The 13,918-nt window shown below is 36.5% G+C and overlaps 1 protein-coding gene across 50 annotated transcripts in view; it reads right to left on the bottom strand.

Annotated features, from left to right (window-relative positions):
* RIMS1 (regulating synaptic membrane exocytosis 1) overlaps positions 1-13,918 on the bottom strand; it is a 314,448-nt gene that overhangs the window by 37,205 nt on the left and 263,325 nt on the right. For 48 of the 50 annotated variants that reach the window (XM_065056281.1, XM_065056252.1, XM_065056259.1 and 45 more), the window contains one exon: positions 7,131-7,363. The exons of the other annotated variants lie outside the window; for them this stretch is intronic. In XM_065056281.1, coding sequence (XP_064912353.1) covers positions 7,131-7,363 — 233 coding nt within the window. The remainder of the gene's footprint in view (positions 1-7,130; positions 7,364-13,918) is intronic. 50 annotated transcript variants of the gene reach the window in all.

Below are 13,918 nucleotides of genomic sequence, written 5' to 3'. Positions count from 1 at the left end.
ATGCTAAGTGTTCTTGCAGAAATAAATTCCCAATGCAAGCAAATACTTGGAAATTCCCCTCTACAACACAGTGAACAGGTGAACTGCAGAAGTCTAAACTAAACCTGTGGGATAACCGTACAGCTGTAAGACTCATGGTAGTTCTGACTTCCAAGACAATTTTCTGAATCTACCATTAGAAAATCTGAGATCTTGTAGCATTTCATCGGGATGAACAGGAGATGGCAATACAAAAGAACAACATCAGAAAAGAAATCCTATGAAAACAGCAATGGGATATTATGCTAGATAAGAAACAATAAAAAGGCTGTTTCATCCCTAGTGAGCTAAATGCTTGGAGAGGTTTAAGATACCTCTCTTTCTGTTCTGACTGTTAGAAACTTTTAAGACAATTTACAAAATTTATTCATAACTAATTTATACCCATTTGTTCTTACATCACAGTTTCTGATAGTGTTGCCCTTAAGCTTCAAAAGCTCTTCTGCCTCTTTGATGTTTACTCTCATTGCATTCTTACAGAACAATCATATCCCTGTTCAGCCTTCATTTTTAAAGGCTGAACAAATCAGGCAATAAATCATCCTTCAAGGTCTCGGTTCCCACAAACACCCAGCATTCATTCCCTTGAATGACCAGTATTCCAGATGAGCTGTCAGCTGTGCCTCATTCAATGATGTTAACATTTGCTTAGCTCTCCAAGGAAACATCTTACCCGATGTACCCAGGATAGCATTTGCCTTTTTCCTGGCCAGATCTTATATATAGTTTACATTCATTCTCTGATTTTTATTATACCATTGTCTTCCTCCTCCTCCTTTTTCTAATGACAAAGCTCCCAGATCGCATCTGGAAATCTTCATTAGTCATTCTGAAAAGAAAGATCTTGCAATCTGCATTATGACATTTTACCTCAGTTCTATATTATTCTAGTCCTCAAGTTTACCAGTCCTTTCTCTCTGTCACCTGGAACTGACATACTTTCCAAATCAGTATCACCAGCATATTCTAGCAGCATACACACTACCTCTCATTAAAATATTACTGAGGTCTGCCGGTGTTTTTTGTCATAGAAACTCAACCAGTAAGCACTCTCTGGCTCTTGTTCTAATAAAACCAGCTGATGTCTCCCTCCTAACCAGTTTCTTCCTGACATTCAGTACTCCTTACTGATTTCTATGCTGCTCATCCAGTTTAGTAATAATAGATGATTTATTGAAGTCTAGATAAAGTAAGTATTTTGAACCTTTGTCTAGCCCTCAGCTTCTTATCAATTGAGTACATTTTTTTAAATAAGCACTATTTGTTTCACTACAGTAATAAAAAAAATAAAGGTTATGAGGTAAATGAAACATGCTCAGAAATGCATCCTTGTCATTGTTTATAATTGAGACCGAAGCAATCAAAATGAAATGTGAAAAGAAAAAAAGCCTGACCACTGCATTAAAAGGTTGTTATGACCCTCGTAAAAAAAAAGTAACAGAATTATGGAAAGAAAAAATGGCTTTCCCAAGAAAGACAACAAACATCCCCCCTCCCGTCCCCTTATTCCAAAGGCCTCCACCCTCCAGCAAATTTTATGTCCAATTTATTATCTGCTTCATCTGTCTGTACTATTTAGAGCTATATGAAATCTCTTGTTGTATCATAAAATTACTACAAGGATGGATGGAAAATTATCCCTGCCGGCATTACGGAACAAAGGCTGAAAAAATAAAAAACCCAGATTTCTTTTTTTTCTGTCAGTATCTACTCTGAAATGATGTAGCTCTGAGCCCGGAAGCTTGCTTTACTCTGCTTAATTTCCATGTTTCCCAGGCAGTGTTATATTTACCACTGCATAGTGGTACTTGCTAACAGTCACTAAGTACCTCCAGTGAACTACCATATTCTCCATCACTAGAGGACCTTTTGTGTAATGGTTGGGGGTTGTGTCTTCTAAATGTTTACCTAAAACTTGGTCATCCAACAAAACCATGACAGAAAGCCTTCCTAAGACCAGTCTCAGAGGTGGTGTGTGGGGAAGTCAAACAGATTAAGAAGTGTTCTCTAAGCTAGAGCAAGCACACAAAAGGAGCACAGCTACACTGTGGAGTACAAGGTTATCAAAACTTCACTGCTCAATGACAATTTCCTCACTTAGATGATAGTACCTCTTCTGAAATCGGGAATTTGGAATTTAATTCAAAAGAACATATAGAAAGCCACTTCTTTAATAGGAAAATTACAGGAAATTGCATAAAATATACTGTATCAGGGAATTCCATGTGAGGACGTGTAATTTTTACGTAGGGAAATATGTCAGAAGATTCTCACGTGGTTTCGCTCAGGTTGCCAGTAACATCCTAAGTGAAGCAGTCAGACACTTAAAAATTTCTTCCAAGTATCAAGTTCACAGATGCACATAAGTGAACATAGAATCATGGAATAGTTTGGGTTGGAAGGGACCTTCAAAGCTCATCCAGTCCAACCCCCCTGCCATGAGCAGGGACATCTTCAGCTAGATCAAGTCCAGCCTGGACTTGAATGTTTCCAGGGATGGGGCATCTACCATCTCTTTGGGCAACCTGTGCCAGTGTTTCAACACACTCACGGTAAAAAGGTTTTTTTCATGCTGTTTTCACCTTGTGACAACACTTGATTTCAGCCCCACTTCATGGTACGCAACCTCTCTCTGAAACATTAATGCCTACGGCTCCATTTCAGGTAATTGATGCTAAAATTCACAAACAGGAGAGGGACAGCAGATAACTTTGTTTCTTTCATAGAAATTTTTCATCGTGGTTCATAGCATAAACACGGCCAATTATTTCCACTTAGAAAAATGATCCGGTATCAGTGTAATGTGAGATTGGACAAGCTCCCTGTTCTGCCAAGCTCTTTAGCTCTCCTTCTCTGCATCTCTGCCACTCTCATCTGTTTTGAGCCAGTAATGTGAACAATATACAATATTCCAGGCAAAGTCTCACCTTTATCATATACGAGGTCACTCAAGTTTCTCAAGCAATGTCAATGGAAAACTAGTCAGAATATTGAGGTTATTGGTATTGAGCACCTTGGAAAATCAAAGTAGTCTCAAAGAACTCATACTGGGGAAAAAAGAGAGCACATGTCTCTAAAGGCTCACCAGTTCCATCCCTGGTAGTTCAGTTCATACTTACGTCAAAGCTGGTATTTTCAGTCTTTCTATCTGTTTATCCGAGACTGAGCTTTTCCTTTTCTCCAGAACTCATCTCACTGGTGATACCCCTACCATTACTTCCACATGCTTTGAAATGCATCATTATGTCTCTATTTATGGTCTAAATTCTGTAATAAAATTCTTTGATCCTATGGCAGAAGTTTTAATGTCTTTAAAAACAAACAAACTCAGAACCCCAAACCAAAGTGCAGTATGATCAATACTGCCCTCAGTCCCTCACTGGCCAGGAAACTATTATATAAGAATATATATAGGGGAATAGAGTGATGTACCACAAAATCAAGACAATAGATGATGACCTCCTATCATAATCTGTTTTCCTATGGCTTTCCTATGATTTAAAGTTTAGTCGCAGCAATTATTTAGACAATCTGCAGTTATATATTTATTTTGTATATATGTATTATTTACAAAAACTAGGCTGGCAAGGAAAGCTAGAAAGTTGGATTATAACTGAAATTGTACAGAATATGCCTGTATGCCTGGACTTATTTTCATTTGTCTGTGGTATTTTAGGGGCCTTGGCTTCCTTTTTTTTTTTTTTTTTTATTATTATTATTCTTTTTAACTGTGATAGTATACACAGAGCTGGAATTTCATTAGGAATACTGCTGGAAGATTACAAGCTTTTTTTTTAATGAACTAAAAAATCTATCCAGTTTGTGGGTATGATTAACTAACCACAGTAAGTAAGGATTTCATTATTTCAACGAACAGTTACAAAAAGTATTATGAAATCTTAAACATAATCGAAAGGAAGGTGAAGCAGAAATATATATTTTTCCTTGCACATTTAAATAAAAATAAAAACTGGTTATTTTCATGGCAAATGCACTTTCCAAATGCACTGAACAAGGGTGCACAATATACTGTGATTACTGGTCCTTCTAAATCTAACACGCAAAAGGATCTGTCTCATATATTCAAAGAGGTCTATGTGTGTATATATAGACACATACATGCATGCACACACACTCCTTTTTCAATTGAAAAGAAAATTGACTCTTAGAAACAATATCTACCTAGTAGCAGTTTCATACACACCACTTCTATTTTTACATAAGATTAAACGGTACAGTATACTAAACGCAAGATTCATCTACAAAATTCGAATTCACAGAATCACAGAATGGTTTGGGTTGGAAGGGACCTCTGGAGATCATCTAGTCCAACCCAACTGCTAAAGCGGGTTCACCCAGAGCAGATCGCACTGAAATGTGTCCATGTGGGTTTTGAATGTCTCCAGAGAAGGAGACAATTCAGCCCTTATTGACCATTTCTTCCAATGAAAAACTGCAAGATGGAAGTTAATTTTACTGGTTTTGAAGACAGTAGTAAACCAGAATTTAATGTTCCACAAAAATATGCAAGGCTGATTTTCAAGAAATATCTGACTTTCTGTTTAATTTCTCATCGTCTATTTTGAGTTTTCAGAAACAAATAACTGTTTTTGTCATGCATACCCAACTTACAATCATTCAAGCCATAGGAAAAAACTTACTTAAACTGACCAATTCAGGAAAAACTATGGAGGCTACACATACATTTCTGGGTTTTTTATACCTTCTTTAAAATACAAGCTCTGTGTCAAGAGCACACCTTCAGTGACTGAAGATCTGTAGCAGAAGTTCACACCTGGCACCACTTTTTGGAGGCACATATACACCTCCATGCCACTTTTAAAAGCTCAGAATTTGGCTTTAAGAACTGATTTTCACATAATCAATTTTAAAGACCTAGTTTAGGGTCAAACCAGATTTAAAAAAAACTCTCAGTATTGGAGATATTATTAAATTACTTAGGCAGAACACATTAAAATTAATTAGAGCTTTTCAGATTTGTCCTCCCCTTGTCTACACTGCAGAAAGGAAGGAAAGTGGCTCCCTGATTTAGGGCATGAGTACTTAGTCTCCAATAATGAATTTTCTTTGGAAAAACTATCAAGTCTCATGCGTATGCTGTACTAAAAATGCATTAATACAAGTCACTGATTTCTAACATAATTTAACTAAAAAAAAATAGTGACTGACAAAACATTCCGCATTTTATTTGCTCTGCTTATACCACAGATAGTACTGTTTGCCTGAGCCACAGTAAGGCAAAGTAAGTATCATTCTCAACTCTGTTTTACAATAATGAATAATACACAATCATACTTTTCATATTTGTTTTGCTGTTTGAGTTTCATTAAAAGTTCAGGTGCTCCATTCCTTGCAAAATTCCTGTTGTTCTGAAATTTACACCAAGCAAAATTTGGAGAGCTATAGTATCTTTTTATGAAGAATGGCAACATCTGAGCTTTAAACAGATAATGCTGAGAAGTGCTTGCAAGTCACATATTACATTTTAAGTCATTTACTAACTTCACTGAGTGAGTTAGGGCTCATGCAAGGCAAATCATCCTGTTTGGCAGCCCCCTGAGCCTTCTTAGGCATCCAGCCCTGGCTTCTGGTCAGAACTGGACTACTGAGTAAGATGGAGCAAAGATTTGCTCTATCAGGGCAATTCCTATTTCAATGAGATTTAGGAGGTAGAAAGGAATGCCAGATCAAACCACAAAAATATGCTGTAAAGTACTTAAAATATTTTATTCTTTACAGCAAGTGGATTAAAACATCAACCTAAAATCCTTTCTGTAATACAGTAGCACGTTTTTACTGTGAGAGCATGTAATTAATTCTGATGCATCTAAAATATCATTTTACTGAATACAACTATCTATATTATAGTCTAATATTCATGCAGAGTACATTTTTGAGCAACACAATATTAATTACGATTCAAGTCTTCAAATTTGCCCACTACATCTATCATTTGGTCCAACTGCATGATTATATGCTTTCTAGACTAAAATTAAACAAGTAGTGTAGGAAAGTATTAAAATCTTTTTGTTAAAGCTCACCAAGCTTTACATTTTGAAAGAATCACTTCTGTTGCTCATCTGGTAATAAAAGGAAACCAAGGGAAAAGGGTGAGATATTTGATGATAGAAATAAACAATATTGTCATTATACTTACCTTAGTTTAGATGACCCTGCCTATGTGAGATGAGTGCTGCAATATGTGTGCATTCTATGCTAGGCTGAAGCTTTTCCTCTTTCTTTTCCTTCTTTTAGTAAGAACCCTTAGGGTCGGGTCCTGCTCTTCCTGAAGACGAGAGCAAAAGTCTTCATTGGGGTTCAATCGGAGCAGGACAGGGACTTTAAAACATTTTTTTCCCCTTTTGTGTCTTTCTTTATGAGCTTTTGTTCCTTCAGGCTATGCAGATATGAAGCTTTTAAAATGTCTGAAGTCACAATCAAGAGTTGGAAGCTGTATGTTCCAAATGAAACACCATGCTGTTGTCTAATCTATCTGAAACCACTGACCCCAATTTGCCAGTGTTGTTTGTAAAGAAAAAAATATTTGATTTACTATTCACTATGAAATCAGAGGTAGTTTTTAAAAACATATATATATATATATATTTTTTTTTGCCACTACAGGTACAACCTTTTGTCCGAGTTACACAACTGCCATTCATTTGCTCGGATTTAAATTCACCCATTCATACTCAGATCTTCTGACAGAAGACATTTCCTATACAAAATAAGCTGCTCTTAGCCAAACCATTATCCACTGCTGATACCCACATATGTCTCTTTGCATTTCCTTGCCTACCTGTGAACAAGGTTTATAAAAGCTGAAACCAGTTTTCATTGATCAGGACAGAAAGTTGTTACGGCACACATTCTAAAAGGCATTTGTATATTGTTTCTTGCAGATGCCTGGTGATCAAAGAAAATTAATATCTCAGAAATTCATTCACAGCTGTAAAATCACTCCTGAGAGGTCTATATCCATTTACACGTAACACAGATGCCACAGAAGAAATAATGGTAAACCACATCGGGTGAGAGTCCTGTTTCGGAAGAGCGTGCATCTCACTCACCTGTTTGGCTAAGCTGAGATGTGCTTCTGCTCCTCCGAGACACTATGGCCACCACCTTGGCACTAAGGCTGGAACGTCTTTTCTTCCCACCTGTTCCAACCGTGCCGACAGCCGTGTCCGACTGACTCCCGTCATTGTGCTCCAGCTTATACATCTCTCCGCTCACACTTGTGCTCTTAGTGATTCTCCCTGAAGTCCCCATCCGTCTCCCTTGCATTTTAGGAGTAAATGTACTACAGTTACAAAGTAAAAACAAACATGTTAATTTGTCTGTGTGACAGCATTTCCAAAAGCCTTTTTTTTTTTTTAATTAGTAAATTAATTTTAAGTCTTGATACATTTTCACTTATTTGGTTCACAAATAAAAGGTTAATTTGATATTCCTCAGAGTACATATTTACAGTATTACAATTTGTTCATCACTTCTTTGAGGGAAACAAATGAATTAACACTTTCCCATGTTTTCCAGAGTGACAGAGACACACAACATTTAAAAGTTGTGTGGAGCCTTCCTGTCTATATCCCTAGAATACATAACGCAACAAAACAACAATTTTACATCGAAAGAAAATGAATACAGGCCAAGAGAATACACGTAGGTTACTACACATATCTTATCAGCACTGTTCACCAAAGCCATAAGACCTAATAGATATGAAAATATCATCTCCTATGTTTTCATACTTCACAGAAGAGATAATACGTAGCATTTTTTAGATCTTCACTCTCTCACTTCTTTAAAGGTAAATGAAATAATCACAGTATACAGGCAAAATAACTTTGAGGCAAGAAAACCTAATAACCCACTAGAACTTTCATTGATTGACAAAAAATAAATTGCTCTGTCAGTTTTGTTTAATTTTCTTTACCTATCGCATTGCATTTGAGTGTTTCTATACAAATCCTTTTCCTGCTGTTGCACAGAGAGTATTCAGAAACACGCTCTAGAGAACAATCTCAAAAACACACAGGCCATTCTACTACACAGTCCTAACGCTGCTGCGGCCATGCGATGCCCCGGCTCTAATGGCAAGACAAAGTTCGCCATCACTCTGCAGAGACCCAGAAATTGAAGCTGCAGCCTGACTCGCTTCAGATCTGTATTTTGAAGTCAAATTTTGAATGTATTTGTTGAGCGACTTCCTGCTGTCCCTCCCAGCAGGTTCCCTTCCCAATAGACATGCTGGCCTGCTCCTGCCCCCACAATCCCAAAAAAAGAGAGAGGTTAGAGGCACAGGCTTGTCCTATCATGGCAAGTTTCAGATAGATAGGAAATCTTGCCTGGGAGAAACGAAGGGGTCTATGGGAGAATAACTGAAATCCTGTGATTTTTCTACGGATCTGGGCTCTGCTAAAACTTAAATCACTCCTGTGCAAAGACAGATTCAGGAAAGTACAAAATTATGTATATCTAAATTATGTTTTGCTAGTAGTTACAAATATTTACTACCATGTGACCATAGGAAAGAGCAGATAAAAATAGACAATACTTTTTGAAGAAGAAGCTGGAAAAGTAAAGTCCTTGAATAGACAACACTTAATAGAAAGGTCATTATCAACCTCTGCAAAGGCATTTAATTATGACTTTGGGGACCGCTCCCGCTCAGACAAAAACCCGGCCACCACCTTCACACAGAACAAGGTGCTGTGATGCCCTGAAGGACTCAGGAACACTTTCTAGTGGATCACCTGAGGCACACTCAGCTTAAAATACACTCTCTCTTGTTCCCTCCTATCCCACTGTGACTTTAGTGACCGCCCTTTGGGTTTGCATGGCAAAAATAGCAGGACATAGGTATTTTGATGTTTCTATGTAAAATTCCATTGTATTTTATCGTAGATTTCTCCCAGCACACACTCCCTCACATGTATGTGAGTGCACACATATATATTCAGTCATTCCAGGAAGAATTTTAACTGCACTTTTTGGTCATTACAAAAAACAAAACAAACAACCCCCCAAACAAATAAAAAAAAGACCACCTTCCCTAAATATGCATGTATCAAGGAAAAGGTTTTGTGTAAGGCAAACTAGTTTTGTTCACTTAAAAAAAATAACAAAATGCAAAACAACACTCTAAAATAATTCCCATTTTCAAAACAGAGACTGACTTTCTTGAGGGAGGTAAATAGTAATTTCTTGGCTTCAATATAAATCATGTCCCTAATATAGTACAGGTGTTTCCTTCATAGGCTACTTATACTGCTGCTTTTTAAAGTTGTAATGAACACTAAATAACACTATTCTTGTTCACAGAATGCAATAACCTCAACTTTACAAAATATCTAACCCGGCAGCTACTTTTGTTACAACTTACACAGATTACTTTCTTCTCCACAAACACTGCAACGTGAAAAAATATTAATTGGGATTTCCCCATGGGAGTCATTATTCTTGAAAGAGCAAATTAATTCTAAAAAAACAGCAATGAACATCACAAAATTCACGCTGAAACTTCATCTCAAGCAGAGGGTGGACCAAAAGTGCCATCTGGTACTTGGAGGGTGCAGAACCACACAGGCCTCATTTTCAGGGGTCCTGCTTTCTACTTTGATTAGGCATGGATAATTGCTTTCCACATGGGTAATTTCTTTCCACCAGTGCTTAGAATTGGATTTCAGTGACTATTCTGCAATGCTGATGATGCCCCTCATTCAAAGCTTTCTGTAGTCATTTTGTACCAACTTTGAGCCATGGAGTTGTTGTCAATTCTGGAACTCTTAAGTTTATGCATCTATCACTTTTCTAAGGGAGAAGGAAGAAACTGAAAACACTTAGAGAGCATCTGTTGACATTTGAGCTATATTGACAAGCACTTTGCTGACATACTAATCTACAGATGTATAATTTACAGCAATAAAGTTTAATGGACTACAAAATCTGCCATGCAATTGAAGAAATAATTGTTTATCATCCTATTGACTTTGCTCTACTGAATTTCAAGTGTTTAAGAAGATAATAAATACTAATCTTATGATGTGTTTATGCCAGTCTTCACTTTTTTTGTACAATGGAGCTGAAATGCTCTTAACTCACATTATTTCATAAGAGTTTAGGAGACAATGATGCCCATCCACTGAGAGGTACAAATTGATAGTATCATAACTTTAGGAAAATCCCTTTTTTGATGTGTTAATTTCCTAATTCAAGGACTGTGAATACTTTCTGAATGATAGATAAATTACTTTTTCAAAGACCCACATAAATTTCATTTTTCATTCCTTGTGACAGATAGAGGGGCCTAGACAATTCACCTTAATAAAAAAATGAGATACTTAGAATTCAGATTAATCTTGTACTTGTTTCTACCTTGCAAATATGAAGTCCCACTTTCCTAAGAAATATGTTCTAGTGTACTCCTAGTACAAAACAGCTATTAGTTTACTAGAAACAGGCTTAACGGGATAGGATCGAGTATCAAATCCTACAGCTGTCCAATATTTCTCCTTGTCATAACTAAGCAAACAGATTAAGATTCTTTTGCATTCATCTAATCCCTGGGCTAGTTTATTATTTGACATTGATTTGAACAGTATCAAAAGAACAGGCATTTAAAATTAAGTCTTCTTATACCATCTAATCGAGTACCCTTAGAATACAATATTTTTCCATTCCATTCCTGGCTATTGCTTGAAGAAATAGCTCCTAGCTCACACTGTTACTTTCTTCAGTATAGTTAGGGTTTAATTTATGGAGCACAAAGAAGCAAAAGACCTGCATGAATTTACATATATCCTTTTGCACTTAATCCTTCTGATAATAACATACCTAAAATTTAATTTTATTTTACTGGACTTGCTGGTATTATTGACACATTCATTTAAATGCAGCTGTAAGTTTTTGCAGTCCTATGGCTAAAATTCGTAAATTAAGTTATATTGTTGGTTCAAGCATACTTATCGTAACATTATAAACAAATACAGTTTTCAGTAGCAGGATAACTAAGAGAAACGTATTTATCAGTACACTCCACTTATTTCTAAATTAAATAACTGACTACCTTTTTATTGTAAATTATTTTACCCTCTTTAGCAATTATTTCATTGACTTGTTCAGCAAATTTCTATTTCTAATTATTGGCATAACAACATAATCAATGTCTATATTAAGAATAGTTACGGACTGTCTGTGCCTTTGCTTTACTTCACAGATATTTAGCATGGAAAAGGAATCACCTGATTTTGTGGGTTTTTTTTTTCAATTGAAGGAAACCACTGAGGCCCCCGCCCCTTTGTCCCCAGCAGCAGCAGAGCCGTCCCCCTGCCTGAGCTCCTCAGGACTGGGGTCACTCACTAACCCCAGACTCCCACATCAGCTGTGAAGCCTTTCCCAAGGGAAAAACGCTTACGTTTTCCTGCCAAAACTTATGCAGCTGAGAGGGATCCTATCTAAACTGGTATCTGTACTACACAAGGCAAAATACAGCCTGTATTTACATGTCAGCCATCGGAGTTGTGAAAGAAAGCAGCACTTGCAGTTTTGCAAGCTGCCAGTACCTGAAAGTTGTACTTGTATCTATGGGAATGAAGACTGAACTATTAAGATAAAAAAAAATTATTCAAACAGTAGTTTGAGTTACAAGTTGCCATAAAAATTAATCATGAGATAAAATTCTATAAAATGAACACAGTACAAGGACACTGTGAATTATACTTGCCCATATTAAACTATGGCACACACAACTACATAGAACTGAAACAAAGCCAATTGCATGTATTAAATCACTGTATAACTTTCTACACACGTACCTAACATATATATTCAAAATGCATAGAACTGTACTCAAAAATTATTTGGATTGAGAAAATGATTATTTAGATATACACTCAGTATTTCTCAGTAACTACATAAAGTACCCAGCAATAGTACATATCACCTGAAAAAGAAAGATAGTAAGACACAGGAAGTTCAAACAAACTTTGCCCATAAACTCACCAATATAATATCTGGAAGTATCTCCCTTGAAGGAAAAAATCTTAAGTGATTAGCCATTGCTAAAAAGTACAGTATTTCCTACATTCTCTTAGACTGACTGATGATTTATAAAAAAACACTTTAGGTGTTTATGTTCATGATCACTCATTTTTACTTTGTTTTTCCAATAATGGGAGCCATGAGTTAATAAATAATCCCCTGTATTCCTTGCCATACAGATGATATTTTAATATAAGCTCTTTCCACAGAGTTGCAGGAAGCTGAATCTTTCAACAGAATCCCTGGCCTTCACCAGCCTGAGCTAGAATGGTTCCTTTCTCTTCTGTTCAATGCAGAATCACGTACTAACTCACAGCCCCTGTGGTACCCCTTTGCAACGAGGTAGCTCATGAATACTAATAACCTCCTAAACATGTAATACTTGTGGACCAAAGGGAAGATGAGTACTCCTTTATAATGAGGAAAATCACATTTCTAAAAATAAACTGAATTCTTGTTATTAGTATTCTATGATATGTAATTAATAAATCCAGACTCTAAGTTTGCTATCCACAAATTGCTCTGTTGGTCTTAGAATATATAGCTATTTTTACATATGATATATGACATTTGATGCAAGATTAATTCCTGTACAATTTATGGTATTTCATAAATTAGTTCAAACATGGTGCTTTACAAACCAAAGCACAAACATATATCACATATTAAAATTCTCTCTAGTAGGTCAAGAGACTTTGTTAGACCATAAAGAAGTTAGTTGATTCAATGAAATAACCATTTTGTACAGCCTGTACAGTCTGTACCAACTGGAATTACATATTGATTTAATGTGCACATTGATCATATATTAAATCCATGAAATAGCTATTACAAGAGGAAAAAAAACCTTGCTTCTCCTGTAAAGTTACCATATTACAGTCTTATTGGTGTTGAAATGCAGTAACTCTTGTAAATTATATCAATTTTTGACAATATTCCTATATTGTCTGAAAGTGCTACTCAGTGAGATGGATACGGCCTCTGAGATGACACAGTTCCAGCACCACTGTGTCCTCTGTGTAAACTCTCACCAAGGAAAGGGCTGGAGAAGATTTTACTACAGGTAAGTCTTCTCTGGTTAACATCCTACTTTGGAAGACCAAGAAATTTCCATTTTGGAATAGAGTATCAGAAATCTGGTGAAAATGCATTTCTCAGTAATGCACTGACCAGTGAACTGGGCAAGTTTCACAGCTCTAACAGATCTCTTTTAAACTTGTAAAAATAACATTTCTCCACAAAATGAAAGAATAGTAATTCAGAAAGTCGGTCTGAACATGACAAAAGATGATCAGATTTCGAGTCTTTCCCAAGAACATTTCATCAAGTTAATTTATATTCTCCGAAACAAGCAGAACAGCTGTCTCTGTGCGCGGGAGCCGGTGTGTCTGCCTGCCCATACCCACTGCCCTGGCAGCCTGAAGCCAACTTGTCACACGGATCATAAAAAGAAAGCAAGAGGACAGCAGTTAGTTACTGCACAGACGCTGCTCCGGGTTAACTACTGATTAATGCTGATGCACACAGGCTAATGGGATTCAGAGGGCAAACAGCTCAAATCACCCAAACTTGACAGCAAATCACTATGTATATATTAAGTGCACCAGACATAGCAAGCATGTAAAAGTCAAATCTGTATCAAGAAAATAGGTACTGGGAGGGTTGCATAACAAACAAAGAAATGTGGAGGATTTTATGCTCACCACTGAATGGAGAAAACTTTCTTCAGTAGCAGGAAGGATAAATTCACCAGTTTTTGTTTCTTTGCATAACATTCTGCAATGACATACTATTCTCCCTGTTACAACATGTT

Source organism: Columba livia, chromosome 3, assembly GCF_036013475.1.
Source record: "Columba livia isolate bColLiv1 breed racing homer chromosome 3, bColLiv1.pat.W.v2, whole genome shotgun sequence".
NCBI classification, from domain to species: Eukaryota; Metazoa; Chordata; class Aves; order Columbiformes; family Columbidae; genus Columba; species Columba livia.
Note: the sequence above shows the minus strand (reverse complement) of the source record. Positions and strands in the feature narration are given on the sequence as shown.